The sequence below is a fragment of the Vulpes lagopus genome, chromosome 17, assembly GCF_018345385.1.
Source record: "Vulpes lagopus strain Blue_001 chromosome 17, ASM1834538v1, whole genome shotgun sequence".
NCBI lineage: Eukaryota > Metazoa > Chordata > Mammalia > Carnivora > Canidae > Vulpes > Vulpes lagopus.
Genome location: NC_054840.1, coordinates 17,107,588 through 17,132,317, shown reverse-complemented (window position 1 = coordinate 17,132,317; position 24,730 = coordinate 17,107,588). Strand labels below are relative to the sequence as shown.

Genomic DNA, 24,730 nt, shown 5'->3' with positions numbered 1-24,730 from the left:
GAATAAAACTCAGTTTCAGCATTCCACTATTTGAGGGAAGAAGGGAAGAAAGTGTTAAGCGGTCAACTCTTGTTTTCAGCTCAGGTTCTGATCTCAGGGCCCTGATCTCAGGGTTGTGAGATGGAGCCCCGAATTGAGCTCTATGCTGAGTGTGGAGTCTGCTTGAGATTTTCTTTCCCTTTCCTTCTGCCCCTCCCACTAGTGCTCATGTTGTCTCTCACTCTCATAAATAAATAAATAAATAAATAAATAAATAAATAAATAAATAAATAAACAAATATCTTTTTAAAAAGAGAGAAAACTATACCATACAGATACAGCCAAGCATATATGTGTCAAAGAGAAATATAATAAAGTAAAATTTACAGTATTAAAATAGAGAGAGGGCAGATAACCGAAGGCATCATAAAGGAGATGATATCTGAGCTGTGGCCTTGAACGGTTGGAAGACTTTTGCTCAGATGAGAAGGGAAAATGGCATTTTAAAGAGATTATGCACAAGTTAGTTGTGCCACAAGTTAGTTGTGGGGAGGGGCAAATGAGTGGGTATTTTGACTGCAGACTGAGAATGAGGCTGGAAAGATAAATAAAGATCAGAGTGTACAGCCTTAAATGCTAGGATGAGGTATCTAGGACTTTTTCTTGTAGGCAATGGATTTGCAGAGAAAACTATAGAAGACACAATGACAAAGATTAGGCAGGCAGCAGGGTCTAGAAAACAGTGAGGAGGCTATTGCAAGAAAATGTGCTCCAGGAAGTGAGGGTCTGAGGGTGTGGGCAGTGAAAAGAAAAGGTAGGATTAAGGGTAATGGCAACTCTGCATTCTTGTTTCTGGTTTCTTTTTTTTTTTTTTTTTTAAGATTTATTTATTTATGTATGATAGACATAGAGAGAGAGAGAGAGGCAGAGACAAAGGAGGAGGGAGAAGCAGGCTCCATGCCGGGAGCCTGACGTGGGACTCGATCCCGGGACTCCAGGATCGCGCCCTGGGCCAAAGGCAGGCGCCAAACCGCTGAGCCACCCAGGGATCCCCATTGTTTCTGGTTTCTTTAAGCAATTTTATATACAAATCTGAATCTCCATTAACTGGTTATCAACTAAGCACAAGGAAATACAGCAAGACTGTCATACTGTTATGGAGCAACGGTTATAATCTCATTTTGTCCATTGGAATTAATTGTGAAGCTTTAAAAAATACTAAGGTCAGGCAGCCCCGGTGGTGCAGAGGTTGAGCGTCCAAGATGTGATCCTGGAGACCCTGGATCGAGTCCCACGTCAGGCTCTCTGCATGGAGCCTTCTTCTCCCTCTGCCTGTGTTTCTGCTTCTCTCTCTCTCTGTTTCTCTATGAATAAATAAATAAAATCTTAAAAAAAAATACTAATGCCTAGGTCCAACTCCCAAGAGATTCTGATTTTATTTGTCAAGGGTGCAACCTGGCCATAAATATTCTTAAATTTTCCTCAGTTCAAATGTACAGTCAAAATTAAGAAACAGTGTTTTTCCTTTTATAGCTACTCTGATAATTGTGTCCTTGAGAAATTTGAGTAAATTTCTCTATACCTTAGTTTCCCTATGAATAAACTGAGGCAACTGAGCAGGTCATCTCTAATTTCCACTGCAGTTTTTCCGAGTATGTATCTATACCCATAGATAGTATGGTCCACATAATCGTTCAATTCTAGACCTGGAAAGAGCATATAGCTGAAACATCAGTAAATATTCGATACATTTTTTTAATAAATAAGTGAATGAATGCTTTGTACAACTACAAATAAAGGTTAAATTCCTAAGCGTCAAGATCTGAGTTACACTAAATGAAGCTTAACATTTTTCAATAAAGATATACGTACACACAGGTGCACGTGCACATATACATATATACATAGTTACCTGGTAAGAGTGTTAAATGCTAGATGTTTTATTTTACAGAATTGATTTATTTCAGCAAGATAGGTTGCAAAATAACTTCAAAAAAATAAATCCTATTTTCCAATTTATTTTCAATGTATAAAATTGGAAGTGCACCGCTGCTGGGAGTGATTCTTTCTTCACAAGCTTCAAGTTGAAGGAAGGAAAGAGGGTATGAAGGTAGACATGGCCCATGTAGGGACCTCACGCTTCTTGCCTTACACCTGCCATCCCTGTTCAGTCCCTGCAGTTCTGCAAGCAGAGCTGGACTGTACTCATAGCTACTGCCTGTTGAGTACCTGGGGGCTTTTTATACATTCTCTCTGGTCTCTAGTCTTTTTCATCATCTTCTGGCAGGACAGAGGTTACTTTCACCTTCACTTCATCCTTGAAGTTCATTTTGATTTAATCATTTGCCCACTATCACACTTATTAAGAAGCAGGGGTTGAATCTGAACTCAAACCCATCTGGCTCCCAAAGTCCAATCTCTCAAGGGTCATGATGTTCATACCAGTCTCAGAAGGTCTGGATAATCCCATTGTTGGCAGGTTTCAAGCTGTATAAAGTGAGGGTTGCCCCCTTTTTAATTCCATAGGTTCAAAAATCTAAGTTAGAACATTTTTAAAGGACAAGCTGTGGGAGAAAATGAGGCCCCTGCTCCATGAGGGAACCTAAATCCAAAGGACATGAAAGCACAGACTGAGACTGAGAAGCTTATAAAACATAATAGACACAGAACATCAGCAGGTGAAGGCAGCAATGATGGGGAATAAGAGGTGGCCGGTAAATTTTACCTCAGGCCAGAAAATAGAAAGTTCTATTATCTCCTGATAATTTCCTGAGGCCGTTCCTCACAGAGTGAGAAGAATGACCCCATCATACACCTTTCAAATATCCTTACATTTTCCTAGCAAGAACCATCTCAGCCTGGAGTTGCTCTGCCTCCCTCATACCCTTCAGAGGCTCTGGATACTGGTAAGAGAATATTAAGCACAAAATTTGCAGGGTCGGGGGCCGAGTTTACTTGCACATTTCCTGGAACTTCATACCAGGAAATAGTAATTAGGACATCAAGGGTATGCTGTGGGGTGACTCATCTTTCTGCTCAGAACCAGGAAGCTTGCCCCTGCCCAGGGTTCCTGTTCCTCATTTCTTGTTGGAACACATTGTGAGTGTCCTGTTTAACAGGTTAAGCACTGGGATTTAGTTTTGCATGATATCCCATGATGATCCTTAAAGTCTCCTCTTAGCCTGCGTCTGTAAACCTGACAGAGCTCCTTGCAGCATGTCTCCAAACTCTCCCCGAAAGGCCCAAATGGTTGTCATGTTGGTACTGTTGCTCTTCTGACTGTCACCATCAGTATTATCATGGCTGAGCCTGTGGCACCTCCTCTAATTTCAATGAAGTTTCTGTCCTTTATGAATGTAACTCACACAGTTCACAAATCACCTTAATATCTACCTTCTCATCTTAAGTTTACAATGGCCTGAGAAACAGGCACAGAAGGAGTTATTGCTCTCATTTTATAAATAAGAAGTTCAAGGCTCAGAGAGGCAAACTCTCTAAGCCATATGTGGTAAATGAAGATATCAAGCCTGGTGCCAGAGTTTCCATTTCAAGACCTCTGACCTTCTTTACATTTTGTTTATTTGACCATTTCTTCATCTCATTGTCTACTTATTTGCTTGATGCAATTAAAGAACCTGGAGGTCAATAATAATCCGAGGTCAGGTCCATAAGATCAATTTGGGATGCCTACTTTTCCAGGTGAATAACCATGTGACAGATTATGCAATCTGTTAGTTGAAGGTGTTTGACCTCTTTTATTTTTGGTAGTTAAGGCAATTGGATGATAACAATGGACAATAAACTGCTCTGTAATTGACTTTTATTATTTTTAAAAACTGACCTTGAGCTCATAAAACTGAACAGCTGTCTACGCATACATAAATTTAAGAAAAAACAGTCTGTCTTATAAAATGCTTTTAATATGAATGTTACCTAGTCATAATCTAAGTAGTACTAATTTAATATGGAGAAGAAGGAGTAACCCAAATACATTTGAATGACAGAACTCAAAATAAGATCATTTTGCAGACATAAGCAAAACCCCTGGGATGTTTCTGGGTGACTACCTCTACAGTAAGAGAAACCCTATTTCACAAATTATCATATGGGACCTGACGCTACAAAGCGTTAATGTGTACTGAGCATTTGCTATGTGCCTGGTACCATATTGATCTTTGTATTCCTTAACTTACTGAATGTCATTAACGAACATTGGAGGTAGGCGTTATCATGATAATTTTATATATGAGGAAAGAGGCTCAATAGAGTTTAGTAATGGATTCAAGGCTATACAGTTTAGAAAGATGAAGCTAAGATTTGAACTTAGTTCTAACTCCAAAGTACACATTCTTTATAATGTTCTCTGCATACTGTTGAGGATTGGCATGGTGAAGGATCTAAACTTATATTTTTTGGGAAAAAGATTACATTTCTCTAGCATCAGCAGTTACCACAACTTACTTACCTTTAGGTCTGGCTTTCTGATGGCCCTATTTATGACGTACTCCTCATCTGTAATGAGAGGGTGGTCAGGAGTGACACCAGATGCGCCGTTTAATGATGACAGGTAGATCCACATTATCTTTTTCCATGAGTAATTTTGGAATTCATCCTAAGGAAATAGACACCAAAACCTCCATGAAGTTAAAAGAAGTCATTGGGCAAAAATTCAACCTAGGATACATCATAGTAACGTAATCCTATAAACTCATGAAGTTAATAAACCTTCTACACAAAATTACATGCCCTTGAAAACTAGTAGATAAAAAGCCTTGAGGGAAAAAGCTTGTCATCATTTACTGAGGAATCTGGGTGTGAATATGAGATAATGGCACATATAATAAAACTCAAGGGTAGGGAGGTAGAGTCTCAGAAAAGAGCTAGTTATCCCCAGTATCCTCCAAGCTATGAGGCCACAGCCAGATGCAACATTTCACAGAAAAAAAAAAAAAGGCAAACAGATAAGCACTCCAAAAGGTTTCTGCTGGTCTCTGAGGATGGGGAAACCAGATCAATCAAACCATCCCAGTGTTTCCAGGCTTAACCTCAATTCTACCTCTTCTGGGACAACCCCTATAACACCATCTTGCTGGGGTGGGGGGTAGGGTCTATCATTGTACTGACTCCCAAAGATCCTAACCACCCTCTCTTGTGCTCCAAATCACTTTCTGCCTTGCATTCTCTTAGTTCATCCAGACCATCTGGAAGATAGAAACCATGTTTTATTGTCCCTTATATCCTCATCCATGTGGAAAAACTGTGACCTGCCCAGTGAGACAGAATGAATGGATGTTTGACAGAATGAATGGATGGACTGCAGGTGCCCAGAGGTGACTGTCCAAAGGTTAGCATGACTAGGATTGAAGGAGGTACCTTTTTGCATAAGCCTAACTGAAGCTGCTTCCCTTGAAGTTCACTGCTGACTTCATCATAGAATAAAACCAGAGCGAGTAGAACTGGATTAAGTAACAGGTACTACAATGGTACCTCAGAGACAGACATGGCAATAACTGTGATTATTATTTGAATGGGTAAATGCTATGTGTAAAATCCACTAGGATGACTGGAACACCTCAGTAGCTAGGAAGGATGGCAAGGGAAGTCCACCCTGGGAAACAATTTGTTGTCTAAGGAATGCAGGTCAGAGCCGGGAATTGTCTCCACCAAACCCACGTTTGCTGGGAAGAGTGTCCGAGCTGATGCTGCAAAAGGACAGAGAAGAGAAGATACACTCGTTGTTGGAGCTAATCTCTTGCATTGATTCTCCTCAAGAGAAGCCCACCTTCATGGCTTTGCTCTTTTGGCTTCCTTACCTTGCAATACACGTCCTTCTCTATTCTCTTTAAGCCTTCATATGGCTAGACTCTAACCATCTCTTAGGGGTCAGCTCAAAGTTCACGTCATAAGAGCCTTTCAAATTTCTCTTGGTGATCTTTCCCCTAAATCATCAGGGTACTTGAAATGTTTACCACATTCTGCCTTGCTGCATTCCCCTTTACCTGTCCAACCTTATCACTCTTCTTGCACTGTGGGTAGGGACTGCATCTGATGGGTATCTGTGCTCAGCCAGACCTAACACAGCTTCTGAGAGACAGATAGAGACAGAGAGGTAGGGTGGGGGTGGGAGAAGAGAAGAAAGCAAAGCAAAGGGTGTGTGGAGGAAAAGGGGGAAGAGGAGGGAAGAGATGAAAAGGGTGGGGACAGGAGAAGAAAGGAAGGGTAAAAACAGAAATTTGAAAGTTAATGGATTAATTCTAAAAACCAATAGACTTGGCTGTTATCCTCATTTAAAAAAAAGATATTTATCTAAATCAAATTAAACCAGATTTGGATGGTGTTACCTTCAGGGCCTAAAAATGACTGAAGATGGCTAAATTTCTAATGGCTGAGCCACTGAACTGGGGGACATCTTTTAGGTACTGTGGGACAGGCAACAATTCCATAGGACATATCTTGACATTGACATAGTTTAGCATCATATAGCTTTGTCTTTGACCACTTCAAAGGCAGTGTTGCTGTAAGGGGATTTTGTTTGAATATCTAATAATAATAAAAAGTGTTAAAATTTATTTAGCACTTCTGTTCCAGGTGCTCCAACAACAAGGCTCAGACCAGACCAGTCTGGTACAGGTAGCAAAGACAGGACCAAGACTTAAAGCCAGGTCTTCTCACTCCAAATCTTGGCTCCTTTCTCTTTGTTTCAACATTGCCCATGGTTTCTGTGGCTCATGTAGGATGACAATTACCCTGAAATCTGCACCATATAACAAATAGCATCCAGTTTCTCATAATCTCTGCTCTTTTGGCATCAGAGAATCTGATTTCCAAAACCAAGCTGTTACCCTTTGGCCCTGTGTGACAGCAAACAGACCTCTAGACTATAATGTCTAAAAATGGAATGGCAAAGTAGAACACTGGAGCTTCCAAGCTCCCCCAGGTCAGTGTTAATCCAATGTAACAACTGAATGCCTTAGTCTAGGTACATATGAGACCAAAATTCATCTATATGCCTCCATCTTATTATATAAGCCGTATTATAATTAAATCAAAGGTGTTTGGATATATTTGCCTTTAACTTTATTTCTTACCATCCCCTCTACCCTCCAAGCTCTATAACCCATAATTCTATATAATGAAAAGTATAATTCCTTTTTTTTTTGAGAGACAGAGAGAGAGTGCACACACACACAAGCAGGGCAAGGCAGAGGGAACCCCACTCCAGGCTCAATCTCACTACCTGAGATTATGACCGAAACTAGAATCAAGTGTCCAGTGTCTGACACATAACCAACTGAGCTATCCAGGCAATCGATATAACACAAACTATAATTCTATGGGTTAAGATACCGTAGTGAGATAACCATTTTTCTTAGAGTAGGTAATAACACTGACTTTTCTATTATTTATTGCTGTGTTAAACACTGTAAAATCATTCATATTTTTAAAGAAATTTACCCAACTTTTTAAGAAAAAAAAAGCAAGCAAAGAAATGGATGGAGAAGTGTGTCAGTGTGAGATAGTCACTCTGTATTACATCATCACCTTCTCCCAGCTTTTGGTTTGATATTGTCCAACATGGAAAAAGCACAGGCCCCTTCCTTAGCAGACCTTGGTTCTGAACCTTCTTGAAAATCCTTGTAAGTCTCTGAGCCTAATTTTCTGCATCTTGAAGTAGGGATGAGAATACCACATTTCATGTATGCTTGAAGGATTACATGCAATAATACATAATGCACCTGGTCTAAGGTCTGGCCTGTAGCTGAGTACAACAAATGCTCATTGGCCTACGGCTCTGTGCCTCATTTTCAACATGTTGTTCCTGAGAGCTTTCTGTAAATAAGAACTCACTTTACCTTTGAGGAAATGTGAGAGTCTCTGAGAGTCTTTCGATTTATTTTTCTTTTTGGAAAAAGAAGCAGTTTTACCTGGAAATGGCTATCCCACTTCACTCTGTTTCCCAGCTCTCTCAAGCAGTTAATGATCCATAAGAGACTTAAGTGCACCAGAGGAACTACCACTTTAAATAACTGCTTTGTAATGCAAATAATCCAAACTGTTTGCTGGGCAAATCCAGACTTTTAACACCTCAAGTCTCACTGAGCAGGCTTTACCACTTTTTTTAGCAAGAGAATTAACCAGATCAGTCCCTGAATTCTTAAAGTAGAATTTAAAATAATTCAAGAGTGCATTTCAAAGAACTGAATGTGCACAGGGGACCTTTGCTTGACCTGGACAGAAGGGTAGGGGTGGGGGAAACCTGGGCATTTTATATTTCCTGGGGCCTTGCAATTTCTGAAGTTTGAAATGCCAGGCTAACTTTTACATTTGCGCAAAGTGGGTGACCTTGCTTATCTTTGTACAACTTTTTGTAATACACATCTTATCTGTTAGAATTTTAAAGTAGTATAATGGTCATTTTAAGTTCATGCCAATGCTGTGGCTTACCTCCTTGTGTAGGAGTTTGCTAACACAAAATGTACTTCCGAGCTTGTCTTAAGAAGAGTAACCCATTGCAAAGCTCCAAAGAGATATCAGGAGGTCAGTACTTTTCACTTGGAGATGGATACAATTGCAATGCAAAAAGCATGAACTCTTCCTAAGAAGTACTTAGAGATTTATGGATAAAGTAATAACTTATATTTCTCAGGTTCTTTCTAAAGTGCTGTGCTGCCTTTATAGACCTTTTACTTTGGCAAAATACTATTCTTTCTATATTTAATTATCACTTTTTTCTTTCATTTCCCCCTCCTGATTATACCCACTGATACTCTTGATGCCTTGACCTCATATTCCCAAAGTTGCTTAGCTGGAAAAAAGTTGACATTGGCTAAAATGTAGTATTTAGTTATAAAATAAAGAAATAAAGTTCTAAACATTGAATAAATCTCACCCTAATTATTGTCTCAGCACTCTTGGGATATGTTGACCAAAAAAAAGGCATGGGGGAGGGGCAGTGGATGTGGTGGTAGAGAGAGTGGACAAAGCAGGAAAGTTATATGACAAAGCAAAGGCTTTATCTATGTTTGAGGGTGGGAATGGAAATCCTGAACAATTCAGCATATATTTTTGGAGAGATTGAATATTTTTTTTATGAACATTTTCTGAGGGAAGAATGGGTAGTGAGTTAGCTGGCTCATTGCCTGAAATATCTGGAGATGAACTCAATTTATAACAGGCAAGTTATTTACCCACTCTCCAGTCACCCTCCGCTTCCTCTTCTTCTTGTGTTAAGTGGGGCTAACAGTCATATCTGCCACATTGTCATGAGAAACAAATGAGACTGTAGGTGTAAGGTGCTTTGGTGAAATCTGTGCCTGGCATGTAGTCATTCCATGGTTCTTGGTTACTACACACTTTGTAAAACCAATTTAGACTTTTTATTTGTTACTTCTTACTGAGCACTGCATTTCCAGATATTTTAGACAATGAGTCAATTGAACCCCATCCCCCAGTATGACTGCATTTGTAGATAGGGCCTTCAGGAAGTAATTAAGATTAAGGGAGTCATAAGAGTGATGTCCTAATCCAATAGGGTTGGTGCCCTTATCAGAAGAGGAAGAACCAAACCTGTCCCTCTCCCATGTGAACACAGAGAGAGGGTAGCTGGCCATTTGCAAGACAAGAAGAAAGATCTCCCCAGAAACCAATCCTACCAACACTTTGATCTTGAACCCCTAGCTTCTAGAACTGTGAGAAAATAACTTTCTGTTGTTTAAGGCACCCAGTTTGTGGTATGCTATTATGGCAGTGTGAGCTAATGCATTACTCAAAGTAGGTCAAGAGTAACACAGGGAATGAAATCAAGGCACTTAGGTTCCAGACTCTACTCTTCCACAGTTTCACACTATTGCCTCAGTGGAGTCTGCTTGCTGGCCAGGGGACAATAAGATCTCCTGTTCCCACTCCAGTTCAGCTCTTGATAGAAGCTTTTCTTTCACTGACAGCTATGGGACCCTGAACTCTTCTTTGAACTCTCTATGCTTCTATCTGTAAAATGGGGGAAAAAAATCTGTATCAGAAAAGACTAAATGAGGCAACATACATGCAAACATCTCACAGAATATAAATCACATTACAAATGGCCCTGTGTTAGTAATCACAACTGTATGGTATGGGCACAAAAATAGACACAAAGATCAATGGAACAGAATAGAAAACCCAGAAATAAACTAACAATTATATGGTCAATTAATCTTTGACAAAGGAGGAAAGAATATGCAATGAGAAAAAAAACAATATCTTCAACAAATAGTGTTAGGAAAATGGACAGCTACATGCAAAGAATGAAACTGGACCTCTTTCTCACACCAGACACAAAAATAAATTCAAAATGGATCAATGGCCTAAATGTGAGACCTAAAACCATAAAAATCCTAGAAGAATGCACAAGCAGCAATTTCTCTGACATCAGCCATAGCAACATTTTTACTAGATTTGTCTCCTGAGGCAAGAGAAATAAAAGCAAAAATAAACTATTAGGACTGCATTGAAATAAAAAGCTTCGCACAGTGAAGGAAATAATCAACAAAACTGAAAGGCAACCTAGTGAATGGGAAAAGATATTTGCAAGTAACATATCTGATAAAGGGTTAGTACCCAAAATACATAAAGAATTGGTAAATTCAATGCTCAAAAACCAAATAATCCAATTTAAAAATGGGCAGAAGACACGATCAGACATTTTTCCAAAGAAGACATACAGATGGCCAATAGACACATGAAAAGATGCTCAACATCACTCATCATCTGGGAATGCAAATCGTAACTATAATGAGATATCACTTCACACATATCAGAATGGCTAAAATCAAAAACATAAGAAACAAGTGTTAGTGAGAATGTGGAGAAAAAGGAACCTTCATACACTGTTGGTGGGAATGCAAACTGGTGCAGCCACTGAGGAAAACAGTATAGAGGTTCCTCAAAAGTTTAAAATAAAACTACTCTATGATCCAGTAATTAGACTACTGAATACTTACCAGAAAATACAAAAACACAAATTTGAAAGGATATATGTACCTCTATGTTTATTGAAGCTTTATTTACAGTTGCCAAACTATGGAAGCAGCCCAAGGGTCCATTGATAAATGAATGGATAAGGAAGATGGGACACACACACACACACACACACACACACATGCATTTGAATATTATTCAGTCACAAAAAAGAATGAAATAAGCTATAGTTACTGTTTTCAAAAACCCTATAATCTAATAAAAGAAAAAAACTATAAAAAAGGAATGAAGCATAGTGGGAAAAAACTCTAGATTTAGAGCATCAGAAGACAGGTGCAAGTTCTTTGTCTACACTATTTCCTTTTCCTGGACCGTTTCCCATGTGCTCCTTCCCACCAGCCATCATCACCTTTTGACCCATCATTCTTTAGAGCTCAAGAAAGACTTTCTTGACTTAGTCAAAGCCCTATTTTACAATCCTATTATAACCATGAACCTTTCCTAAGTAGCACTTATAGCAGTTGGATGTTCACATTTATTTGTGTAATGATCTAATGAACTTCATGAGGTCAAAAACCCTGATTGTGGGGGATCCCTGGGTGGCTCAGAGGTTTAGCGCCTGCCTTTGGCCTAGGGCGCAATCCTGGAGTCCCGGGATCGAGTCCCACGTCGGGCTCCCGGCATGGAGCCTGCTTCTCCCTCCTCCTGTGTCTCTGCCTCTCTCTCTCTCTATGTCTATCATAAATAAATAAGTAAATAAATAAATAAATCTTTTAAAAAAAAAGAACCCTGATTTTACTACTGTTATACTCTACCCTCTGCCCATGAGCTACCACTATGGCTGGCACACAACCTGTGCTTATCAATTTATGAAGGGGGGGAAGGAGAGAAAGAGGGAGAGGAAAAGCCTGGGTGACATTTACTAGGTTTACTAGACTGCAAAGATATAATCTGTATCCTCATCTGTAAAATAGAGACAGGTGATGATGCCCTTTTTCCAGGGGTGTTATGAGAATTATATGAAATAGTCAATGAGATGCTGTTTTATAAAATATGAAATGAATAGCATTTTAATACAAGGCAGATTGCAAAAAGCATTATAGTAGTCAGGAGTGAAAATGTGGAGCCAAAAGAGAATGAAGGAAGGTAATTAATTCCCCCAAAATTGAGTCAGAGAATGGATCATCAATGGAGAAGGAGGTAGATGGCTGAGGGATGAGTAGGCTTTCATAAATAGAAGTAGAACACCTCCTTTCTATATTCACTCTATAGAAAATGTGTATGTGCGTATACGTGTGTGTGTGAACGCACGCGCATACACGTATGAGCTGATTCCTCACCAGAATATCATTCTACTGGACAGAGATTTCCATCTGTTTTGGTTACAGCTATATTCCCAGCACCTATAACAATGTCTTGTATGTGATTGGTGCTCAGGAAGTATTAAATGAATGAATAAATAACTGAATGAATGAAGAGGACAAAGAATAGCAGAAGAAATGCTATGAGTAAAAGCACAGACAAAACCTGTCTAGCTCCCTTAGGAAATGGTGTTGATGTGAGGCACCTGGGGCTTAGAGAGACCAGGCTGCAGAGGAGAAGGGAGAGATAAGTCAGAAATCCAGACACGTGAATACAAACCCCGGTGGCTGAAGAGCATCCAGGGCAGCTAGTGGACTCTGGATGCCATCTGCATGGCTGATTTGCAGAATTTCTGAGTTTTTAAACTAAAGCCCCAAGCATTGACACCTTTAGGTGAAACTGAGGGGAAATGCTCCCCACGGAAACATTGAAATGAAACACCCTGACTCAGCCTACTAACCAATCCTCACATCCTCCTCTGCACATCATGGGTCTTTGACAACATGACATATGACAGGGAAGGAAAAAAAAAACACATCTGTAATTATAATAAAGATGAAAACTATGGAAATCATCAGGAGCATCTGAATTCAAAACACCAATGAATGTAAATCATGTAATTTGCATAGAAATGTGGCCACCCTACAGATATCAGTTAAAATTCAAAAGTAGATGAATAATGAATAAAATGCCACTTTTAAAATTATAAAATAGAAGTGTAGTTACTCTTATATTTTGGAAAAATCCCACTCTTAGAAGTGCTTAATAAGAGATGGGGAACTGAAAATAAACGGAGTGCTAAAGACTTTTAGTTAGTACATCATGGCACCCCCCCCTTTTTAATGTTAAGAAATGACTACCTAATCAGTATCTGCGATAATGATCCATAATCTTACCAGTGTGAGATTGATGATAAATACCAAGTACTGATTTTTTTATAACATGAAAAATAGATATACAACACATTTTCAGGTAAGAGTCTTTTTAGCCTTAATGGGAAATTCTTATAGTCCAGCTATTATAATACAATTCAAATAAAAAATTTTTAAGGTGTCATTTAATGCAAATAACCTAGCCTCAGATTCTTAAGCTATTGGTGCCCAAAGCTTATTTCTATCTAAGGTTCATATAGTAAGAATGTTTGATATAATTGAGTTCTTGTCTAATTACATAAAGACTAATTTAGGACCTCATTTATTTGGAGAGTCTCTGGCATAGCAAATCCATTTAAAATGACACATAAGAGGAGGTAATTAAAAATTAAAGTTGAAATCAAGATGAAAAAGGAAAGATTGAGGATGGTTTAGGCTGCTCTGATTAGTTGTGGAGGGCAGTGAAATGGGAGCGGGGCTTAATCGGCTTTGAAAGAGACAAAGAAAGAGGAGGAGGATGGAACACAGAACCCTAAGGCACCAGTCTTCTTAAAATTTTTCCAATATGTATCTGGTTGCAAAGCTGACCACATGCAACCAGGAGAGATGATTGTTTGAGCATGGATGATGAATGGGTACTGGGGATTCACAGGCACTGGACCTCTTCCCTATGTCTCCCATCCTGGAAGGGATGCTCCTGACTAAAAACGGGAGGACACAGTATCCAGACAATCAAACAATTATATGTGGTGCATTTAGTCTATAGCAGGTTCTTTTGTATAACAGCCTCTTTTATATAGCAAGTTCTCTGAGCTGCTTCAGCAATAATACACACACACACACACACACACACACACACACTCAAAATGGTCTTTGATCATGTATTTTACAGTTTGCAAAGGGCTTTCATATACAAAACCTCACTTCATTCTCACATCAATGCAAGCAAGAATGAATGCTTTTTCTAGCTTATTTTCCAAACAGAGTCCTGAAAGGTTGGGTAACACTCCTGAGGTGTAACATACTTGGGGTGCTAGGACCAGGAGTCAAACCTCTTGACTCCGAATCCCAAACTGCACATTCATTCCCTGTTGGTGACAACTTGTTTATTTCTCTTACTGGATGTTTCTTTCTCTTTTCTCCCTCTTCACTTTCCCTTTATCCACTACCCTCCAGTTTTCTCACTGTCCTCCCTTCCCTTGCCATTTTCTTGCTCATTTCTTCCTATTCCGATTTGTGCCTTGACTCTGCCAGCAATCTCAAAGAGTACAATTTGGCCAGCCAACCATTCTCAGATCCAAAGAGTCTGGTGGTACACTCTGAAAGGCAGAAAAGCTTTTCTGTTCCTGAAGTTATTTCTGCTACAGCAAGAGCATTGCCCCCTGAGAACAATAGTAGAACTTGGAAGGAGGTTCCTCCAGGGTCATGGTTATAAGACTGTTGCTTACATCTCCTCTTGCTGTATTAAATAGTGTGTTTATTTAGAGAGATTACTATATATAAAAATAAGCTAAGAGCCCAGCAGAGGTTGATTTATCAAAATGTGGTTGTCATTCTGAGTCATTTGGGCTGATGTGTTGTTAGTCAGCCAGAGAAGGTTCTTTTTGTAAGACTGTACTTTGACTTCCATCAATAGGAATATCCACCTCAGCCTGTCAGCCACCACATATTATGGAATCCCTACAGCACACAGGAACTAGGGATGTGGCAATTAGCAAGTGAGAAATAATTCCTTCCCTTGTGGAGCTGACAGTCCAGCATAAACATGAACGACAGACGTTGCTTAAGTGTAATGAATGTTAGGAGGTAGTGTTAGCTGAGCAAATTCATGGAAACTCACCTAACACCTGTACCTGGTATTAGCAGAGAGAGACAATGAGCTCAGAAAAAGGTGGCTGCTTTTTTTTTTAACTCTAGCCTATCTGCAGGATGCAACACACTCCCTCAAAGACCGTGGCTCTCTCAAATCGACAGAAGACCACATCCTCCTCAGAGGGGTACTCCCCATCTCCTTCCTACCTCTCCCAATCTCTTCCTGCAGAGTTGCTCCAGGGGAAATGGGGTAGGTGTGATACATCAGGACATGAGGGGAAGCATCCATGCAAATTTTGTAGCTAGTAGCCTGACTTAACTATTTCACATTACCCATTACTTTTAGCTACTCCTATTGTTGTTTCAGCCCTAATATCCATAAGACTCACAAGTTTAAAAGGAATATCCAGTGAAGTAGGTCTTCTTCTGAAATACTATCATAGAGAAATTATTGAGTTCTTGGTAAATAAATGCAAGGCTGTGATGGAACTTGCCAGGTGCACATCTCCCACTGCCATCCTGTAATGAGATGCCCAGGATAAAGGGCCACCAGGTAAAAGCCAGGTACACACTTACTGTTGTCTTCAGCAACACGACGTCTGCCTCTTGCAAGGAACACGGCACACAATTTGCCCACACGTGCCAAGCGGGTCTCCAGTAAAACACCAAAGGGAGGATCCCAAAGGAGAAGATGGATCCAGCAAGACAGAGAGTTTTCCGGCAGCCTTGAGTCCGGTAGCCAAATATCTCCTGGGGAAGAACCAAAATGACCGCAAATATTGGTTAAGCACAATAAATAGCATTTGAACCAACTGGAATTTGGGTGATAAAACTGGGGATAGAGATTGAAGAAGTTGAGGAGAGACTGAGAAGGGGGAGAAGGATCCCTGACAAAGTACCATATAATCTCAGGCCTCCTGGACATTGCAATCAAACTGGGAAATTCAGTAAAAATTAAATGAGTTGCTATGTACAAGTGCTACACATGTGTTTGTCACAGCTGCTGCTCATGCTGCTGGTGCTGTTACTTCTACTATCATCTAGCCATTTTCCCAGAAGTAGACTTGAAATTCTACCCTTTGGTTTAATGGCACTTTTTAGATCTAAGAATTCCTTGTGTCAATAGTTCAGCTCCTGCTAGGATTGCCTGTTAGAATAACAAGGGACCTGGAACATGCAACTTTAAATCAGCCACCTTCTCTGTCTCACCAGATAAAGATTACATTACCAGAATTGTTTCTGTGATCTTTGCTGAAGGCTGCTTTAATGTCGAATTTTGGGGAATCTTCCTCTTATTAGCAATGCATGCAGGTGTTGACTGTCTGCCTCAGGTGTCGTTCACATTTGGCATGACTTTGATTAAATGTTCACATTAACTCATAAATATAAACTCATGGCCAATTCTGCCACCTAGGATGTCTTTCTTTACATGAATCCTCTTTTGTTCTAAACTCAAGTTCTTGTTCTCCAGCTGCCAAGCCTGGAATGGTTCAGCCCCCTCATCATTCCTGAAGCAATGCTTTGTTGATCTTACACTGAGCAGGAACCCAATCCTAAATCCCATACTTGCTCTGAGTCTACCCTATCATCTTTTCCCATGTGCTTTTTTTTTTTTTAATGTTCCTGCACTTGGGAATAGGTCAACTTCTGCTCCACATCCCAGACGTATCATTTTTTGAATGTTATATTTAAAAGTTTCTTTATATTGTCCATCAGTTGAGCCACCCATGTAATATGTCAGAATTATGCCAATTCTAGAAGCACAAATCTCCCTGTTACCATGTATTATTTTATGGGCTATCCAATAAGAGCCCTCTATAGTTTCTAAATTGTCTGCATGTTCATTATCAAAACAATATGAGCATGAATTATCTTCATTTTCCAGCTACGAAAACTGAAATTTAAAGTTATTATATGTAAAAAATAAATAAGAAAATAAAGTTATTATATGTAATAGATATGATTAGCAAGTATTATTGGTAACAATGATAGCAGCTAACATTTATTGAGCACTCAAAGCCCTTCTCCAAGGACTTCTCACTTATTTGAAAGAGATTACATGTGTTTCTAAAGCATAAAGCTCATGAGTAACTCAAAATTGGACCTCCAATCTAGACCTCTTCAGCACAGGGAAGATAATTTGAGCTGGTCATTTCCATTCTAAGGCTCTTCTTCATTCTGTCTCAGATTTCAGTTCAATTTAACAAACAATTTCTAAATGTCCACCAAACAGCAGACATGTGCTAGACACAGAGATGAATGAGACAATGCCTCTAGCCTCAAGGAACTCATTACTTTAAAGGAAAGAGAGACACACAAACAGATAAGAACAAACAAGGTTAGAGCAATAAAAGGGTTAGATAGAGGAATGACTATATAAATTGTCATCTAAATTGGGTACTATTAATAAAAACACCGGTACAGCAGGAGACCAGAAGTACCACAGTCAGGCCAGGTGAATATCCCCTAGTTAGACCAGAGTATTGCATTCAAAGCTTGCCTGTTCTCAGTTCTGTGGACGCTACATCAGTTAGTAGCTCCTCCCTCAAAATGCAGAGGGAGTCATCTTTGCTACTCTGCACTCTGCCCACCCTTACTTCCTACAAAAAGTAGTCCATCAGCCAAAAAAAAAAAAAAAAAAAAGAGAGAATATTGAGAAAATTTCAGAAGAATATCACACTCATGGCAGTCTACATGCATTATGAAATAGCACACTATCCCTTTCCTTATCTTTTCTGCTACCCACAGATTCCCCCGTTCCCCTGTCCCTGGAGATCTAGGTCCTTTGCATTCCTGAGGGTTTAAACTTTGGCTGCTGGGTGTCCAGGTCTTCTCCTCTGCAGATCGCTATACTCAAGATGTCACACTTATGCTTTCCAAAGCAATGGTTTCAACTACCTCAGCCAACAGAACCCCTTAAAAGTCTATAGACCCTATACCCAGATACACACAGATGCATACAAGTAAATTTTTCCATACTTAGGGAGTTCCCACAGTCTAGGTAAGACCCTGCCCTAGAAAGTGCACAAGGCTGAATCAAATCTGATTCACAAGCCCTTATACTTAGGGCCTGACACTGGGTGAGTATTTGTGTGAAGACAATGCTTTTGGAAATGCACATGAGAGGGTGATGAGAGTAGGACATTGACTCCAGGAAGCTTTAAGGGTAATGCCATCACCTCAGGCCTCACCAAGTCCTAAGAGTGGCTCTCAGACTTCTAACTCAGAGATTGTTGGAAAAACACCTCTGGCAGAGAAGATTAAAGCTCACCTGGTCCAAGAGACTGGTTGAAATGAGAGAATGATATGCATGTAACCTTCACAAGACAAGATGAATACATGGGTAGGTATTAAAAGTTTGTTCTCTTCCCAACAGCACCATCTCCAGGAGTGATTGTCCTGCCAATGGAGCCAAATGCAAGCATAGTGCTTAAAATGGGCTCTGGACTCTTCTCTGACCATCTCCCACCCTAACTGACATGCCTGCTAATTCATTCAATCAAATTACAGTCAAATCCCATTAGCGTGGGAACCATTTATTCTCTTTAAGACAATTCTGCATTTCTTTCCTGGTTTCATTAAATATTTGAAAATTTAAGTGATTTTTAAAAAATAGTTTATCTCCCTTAAGATAATCTTATTTAAATAGTGAAAGGGAATAAAGGAGAAAGGAGAAAAAATAAGTGGGAAATATCAGAAAGGGAGACAGAACATGGAAGACTCCTAACTCTGGGAAACGAACTAGGGTTGGTGGAAGGGGAGGAGGTCAGGGGTGGGGGTGACTGAGTGGCGGGCACTGAGGGGGGCACTTGACGGGATGAGCACTGGGTGTTATTCTCTGTATGTTGGCAAGTTGAACACCAATAAAAAATAAATTTATTATTAAAAAAAGAAAGATGAATGGATAAAGAAGATGTGGTCTATGTATACAATGGAATATTAGCCATTAGAAACGACAAATACCCACCATTTGCTTCGACGTGGATGGAACTGGAGGGTATTAGGCTGAGTGAAGTAAGTCAATCGGAGAAGGACAAACGTTATATGGTCTCATTCATTTGGGAAATATAAAAAATAGTGAAAGGGAATAAAAGGGAAAGGAGAAAAAAATGAGTGGGAAATATCAGAAAGGGAGACAGAACATGAGAGACTCCTAACTCTGGGAAATGAACAAGGGGTAGTGGAAGGGGAGGTGGGCGGGGGTTGGGGGTGACTGGGTGATGAGCACTGAGGGGGGCGCTTGATGGGATGAGCACTGGGTGTTATTCTATATGTTGGCAAATTGAAGACCAATAAAAAATAAATTTAAAAAACAAAGTTTAAAAAAAGATAATCTTATTTACCTTATTTCCAAATTTTGGATGTGAAGGGACTGTTTCACTGTACTAATCCGTTCTGAATGAATGCAATTTCTATCAATTTCTATCAACTGCTTATCCTCACCACAAACCGTACTCCAATTTCTACCTCAGTAGCTTCTTGTTTGATACTTTGTAACTTCGAAGGATGATTTTTCAAGGTACCCCTAAGTTTAGTTGACTTCTAGATCAAAGGGAGATATTCTCAACCTGAATGAGCTATTCCAGAAATCTTGAACTGGATGCTCAAGAAGAATGGCCTGCAGATAGGTTTCTTGTTGGCCTGGTCAGCATTTCTTAAAAGTTTATATTGGTCCTCCAGTTACTTTCACATAAAAATTCTGATTTCTGGCTTTTCTTTAAAATAAATCAGAAATCGTGACAGCACAGTACCCACATTCTTATACTGGAAGAATCAGCTGGAAAGCACCAAATAACCCAGGAACTATCCCAACACCATCCAGTGAGATAGAGAATAAGGCCCTACAGTACAGTCATACAATGGGATCTTACACAGCACTTCGGGCAAATCAGCTTCAGCAACACTCCACAACGTGGATGACTCTTAGTGATACACTAGTAAGTGATAAAAATCAGTTCAAACAATTACATCAGCATGCGAGCATTTTTACAAAGTTGAAAGCAATGAAAAATAAAATATATTTTTTGGGATAGAGTTAAATAAAAGAAAGCTACATTGGAAGGAAAACAAGGAATTGACAAAGACATGATACAGGACAGTGGTTACCTCCACTGAGGCAAGGCAGGGCCACATTGTCAAATGCAAACTATTGTCAAGGTCCTGGCTTTTGTTGGGGGTGGAGGAATCATCACATTATTATAAAGAGCCAATTAAAGAGCTAACTGAATTAATGCAGTGCAGCATTGACAAGTAATGAGAGTATCATGAACCAAGGATTATGGGTGATCTAATTGTGGGCACCTGAAGTTTTAAGGAAAAAAGGAAAAAAGAATCAATCAGAGTAATAGATGCCCCCTTTAAATGAGCAGTTGCTCCTCTATTTCTCATGGTTCCTGCCACACTTTCTCCTTTCCTCAACACTAAGGCCATATGCCAGATTCCTTTCTCATCTCATACTGGGCCTGCTCATAAGATTACAAGCCTCATCCTGTACACCAGTGGTTCTCAATCAGGAGTGATTCTGCTACCAGGGGACATTTGGCAATAGCTAGAGACATTTTAAATGACTTTCAACTGGGTGAGAGGTGATACTGACATAGCTTCTAGGTGGAGGCCAGGAATGCTATGAAATAACCCCCCACCCATGGCAGTCAAACATCCTGTAGTGCAGAGGACAACTGCCCCTCAACCTCCACAACAAAAACTTCTCTGGCCCCAAATAATGCTGAGGTTAAGAAACCTGAGTAGGTATTGAGTTTCTCCCACCTAATCTACACAGGTCTCTAGGTCCTAGTGCCTAAGATGCTCTTCTCAGCACTCAGAGGAGAACTAGAGAATTTTAATACTGAAACCTATAGTAAAAAAAAGAATTTGCACTTTACGTGAAGTGCCCACTAAGGTCAATAATGGGTGCAACAGCTCATTTTGCAGATGAGGAAAACTGAGTGCAAAGAGAGAAAGCAAATTGCCCTTGTGATCTGTCTGTCTCTGCCTGTGTGCATCTGTCTCTTTCGCCAAACTGAATCACTTGCCACCACCTGGTTCTGCCCTGGCCACGCCAACCGCAGGCACAGAGTCCTTTCTTCCCTCAGGGTCTTCCCATGGCTGGTTATCTCTCGTCTGTGGAAGCCTCCTTTAAGTGTGTTCTTCTCAGAGAGGACTTAGCCAATCTCCTATATAATGATAAGACCCTGATATCACCCACCCTTTATAAGACTTTTTAAAAATCATTTTCACAATTTGTACTTAGTATTTTTTGCTTGCTATTCTAGCTCCCTCCTTTCTACCCTCCACAGGACTTTAAGTTCTATCAGTTGAGGATCCTTTCAAGTTTGTTTCCTCTAATACAGTTTACCCAGCACCTGGCACATTATCTGTATATGTGTTGAGTGGATGGATAAGTAGGTTAGTGACAGGAAGGAAGGAAGGGAGGGAGGAAGGGAGGGAGGAAGGAAAAAAGGAGAGAAGAGCAAGAAGGAAAAAAAGAAAGAAGGTTGGTTGGTCTGGAAGGTAATGAACCCTTACTCTTCTTGTTCCTAGCCCTAGTTTAACTGTATCCATCTCTCAGATTCTCTAAAAATTAAATCATTCCACTGATATGGGGAAAAGGAAACATAAACAATCTCAAGACTATTCTGCCTTTGGTCATTAGGAAATGCATTTGCATTACACTCAAGTTAATCTTTAGGACTAGGTTTCTTAAACAAGTGCTTTCATTTTCATTTTCTTCCTCTTTCTTGTCTTCTCTGGGAGTTGAAAAGATGCTAAAGGTAAGACTGAGTCTCACAAACTCCTTCCTTCAACAGAGGTGTAACAAGGGCTTGGGAAGCAAGAAGCAAACTGATTTGGACATCTTTTCCTCAAGCTCCTGCTCTGGACCAAAAGGTGTGTTCACAATTGCCTGTCAGTAAGTTATACTAATTTCTGTCTTGGAAATTTCTTTACAAAAAAACCAAAACTATTTTAGAAATAGATAAAGAAAATACCACTACTCCAACCAAAAAAAAAAAAAAGACGACTTTAGAAATAGATAAAGAAATATATCAGTACTTATCAGCTGAGTTAAGTTTTTCCATTCCATTTTCCATTAACAGTGTTGACCTCAGGGACACCTGGCTGGCTCAGTGGTTGGAGCATCTGCCTTTGGCTCAGAGTGTGGTCCCGGGGTCCTGGGATCAAGTCCTGTATCAGGCTTTATATGGGGAGCCTGCTTCTCTCTCTGCCTGTGTCTCTGCCTCTCTCTGTGTGTCTCTCATGAATAGATAAATAGAATCTTAAAAACAAACAAACAACGTTAACATCCATTGACTTGTGGCAAGGGTGTGCCTTGAGGGAATCCTTAGGAGTCTAGTGACCTGGGTACCATTCACTATCCCATGATAGGCAAATGAAATGCTCCTTAATTGCATCCCCAGCTCTGGATTCTCACTTGTCTCTCATTCCTAGCTTAGGAAAGTCATCTCCTGGCCATTGACTCCTGGTTCTCTTGCTAAAGTCTTACCTCACACAATTACTATTGGAAACAGTGGAACAACACCGGTGTTGTGTCAGGCCCCGGGCGTGAGGAACTCATCATAAAAATGTTTACGTGCTACCTCTCAGAACAAAGTCTTCAGGTGTCTTTCCTTAAGTTCAACTCGAATTGCCCACTGTGTCTAAGGCCAAAGGTAAAGTAGGTCTGCTAGAGATTCTCCAGGAGTATTGTTCATTGAAGTGGACTTGGGGAAGATTGGAATTTCAACAGTCGGGAAAGAAGGGTAGGAGAAAAGGCAGTCAACGTGAAGGGACTAGCCCAGAGCAAAGAAAAAGAGTCTGAAACATGGAGGTGTATTTCAGGACAAAATGTCAGCTTAAGGTGTAATAAGGTCATTATACTGTGGTGTTACAATTAACTGGGTCATGTCAGGCCTGATAATGTACTTTGGGGTGGGACTAGGGATTCAGGGATGTGTCCTCTACTCCAGTGGCCTCTATAGCCAGTGGCCAAAAGTTGCTGAACCCTTAAAATCTATACCTCCATCTTTCTCCCTCCACACCCAACAAGTGGACTTCTCATGGCTTCCCTAAAGCTGCTGTCCTCAGGTGAAATCAGGGGAAGAGGCCGCTGCCTACAGTCTTTTAGCTGGGAGCAGTCTGATTATGGAAACAGGAAGAACAGATGCGTATGGGACTTTAGTGTCCTTTGACTAAGCAGCATTTCTTCTCCACCCAGCGTTTCTTCTCCAGCCTGGGCTGTGGAAACTCCTCTTGGTCGCACCATTTGGCTGGCTGAAAAGCAAACTGTCCCGCCTGTCAGTGGCAGACAGGGTGGAAATACTCTGCCCTGTGAATAATTGTCCATCTAGTTTGGCTGAAGCTCATGAAAAACCAGTTCATGTAAATGACTTCTATTATGTGCTTGTCACACTAAATATATATTTTTCCACATTATGATTTAATCCTCGCAACTCTATAAAGAAGTTAATATCAGCCATGGGCAAGAAATAAGGAAGATAGGGTTTACAGAAGTTAAAGGATGTATCCTTAGTCATCCTGCTTGTAGATAACAGAGTCAAGTCCTTCTTACTTAAAACTGTTTTCTTCCCCACCCCAGTCTGCCTCTCCTGACGGCATTCCATCCTCAGCTCTGACATTCTCACGTGGCAGAGGTCATGGGGGACAAGACTTGAACTCCTGCTAATTGCTCACATTTGAGTTAGTGGGGTTGCTGCCCAGACAAGTTCTTAGGTTTCCCCTTAAACAGGTTTTCACAAGCTCAAACCGCAGAGGGGGAGGAAATAGGCAAGAGAGACTCCACCTAGCAACCAGACGGTGGTGGTTTCTGCCAGCAACATCCTAATCTTCTGGTCTGGCGATCTTAGGCAAGAGGCATTTTCTAGGTTCTCGTGTGGTGCTGAAATTAAAACTTATCTTCTAATGATGTCTGAGTGACATAAGACAAAGCACAGACAGGTCAGTATGTGGGACTACTGGCCTGTCTGGGCAGCCTACTCACTGAACATGATAGAGACTCAAGATCAGGCAGGGCATGGGAAAAGACCACACTTAAAGGCCAAGGGTTCAAGACTGGTTTTGGTCTACCATTTACTAATTTTATCGTCCGGAAGTCATTACCCCATCTAAAAGTTAAGAACACTAATGCCTCCCTCACAAAACTGTTATGACAATGAAATGGAATAACAGAAGTGGGCACATTATTCAAATATAGGTTGTTGTCATTATGAGGGCAATTAGACTTAAGGTTAATTATTAAACCCTTAGGGACACCCTGACATATCTGGCCTCTCTTTATCATTGGGATCTGGGCTTCCTTGACCACATGGTCTTAGGAAGCCACCCAATCATTCTCTAGCACATCATCCCATGTTAAACCTGTATGAGCCCTTATCTCCATCTGATATTTTTGTTTATTTTTTTGTGATCTACTCCTAGCATGTAAGTTCCACAAGAGCAGTGCTTTGGTCTGTCTTGTTCTTTGCTGAATCCCTGGCACAGAACAGAACAGTTCTCGGTACATGATAGGCCCACAGATACTGTTTGAATGCATCAATAGCTCTGGTTATATTGTTATTTCTTAGATTGAAATATTATTAGACTGGTAAACAGAGAGGTAGAAAATGGTAAGCATTGGCTATTAGCACCTGATGAAGCATAGCAAATATCCAGCTAAACATCAGTTTTCAGGAAGAAAGCTGAGATTTTTAAAAAAGATTTATTTATTTGTTTGTTTGTTTGTTTACTTACTTACT

At 40.2% G+C, this 24,730-nt stretch overlaps 1 protein-coding gene across 1 annotated transcript in view; it reads right to left on the bottom strand.

Annotated features, from left to right (window-relative positions):
- Positions 1-24,730, bottom strand: part of ATP13A4 (ATPase 13A4) — a 109,050-nt gene that overhangs the window by 63,668 nt on the left and 20,652 nt on the right. The window contains exons 2-3 of the mRNA XM_041731856.1: positions 15,558-15,731; positions 4,445-4,591 (exon numbers count right to left, since the gene is read on the bottom strand). Of these exons, the coding sequence (XP_041587790.1) occupies positions 4,445-4,591; positions 15,558-15,731 (321 nt within the window). The remainder of the gene's footprint in view (positions 1-4,444; positions 4,592-15,557; positions 15,732-24,730) is intronic.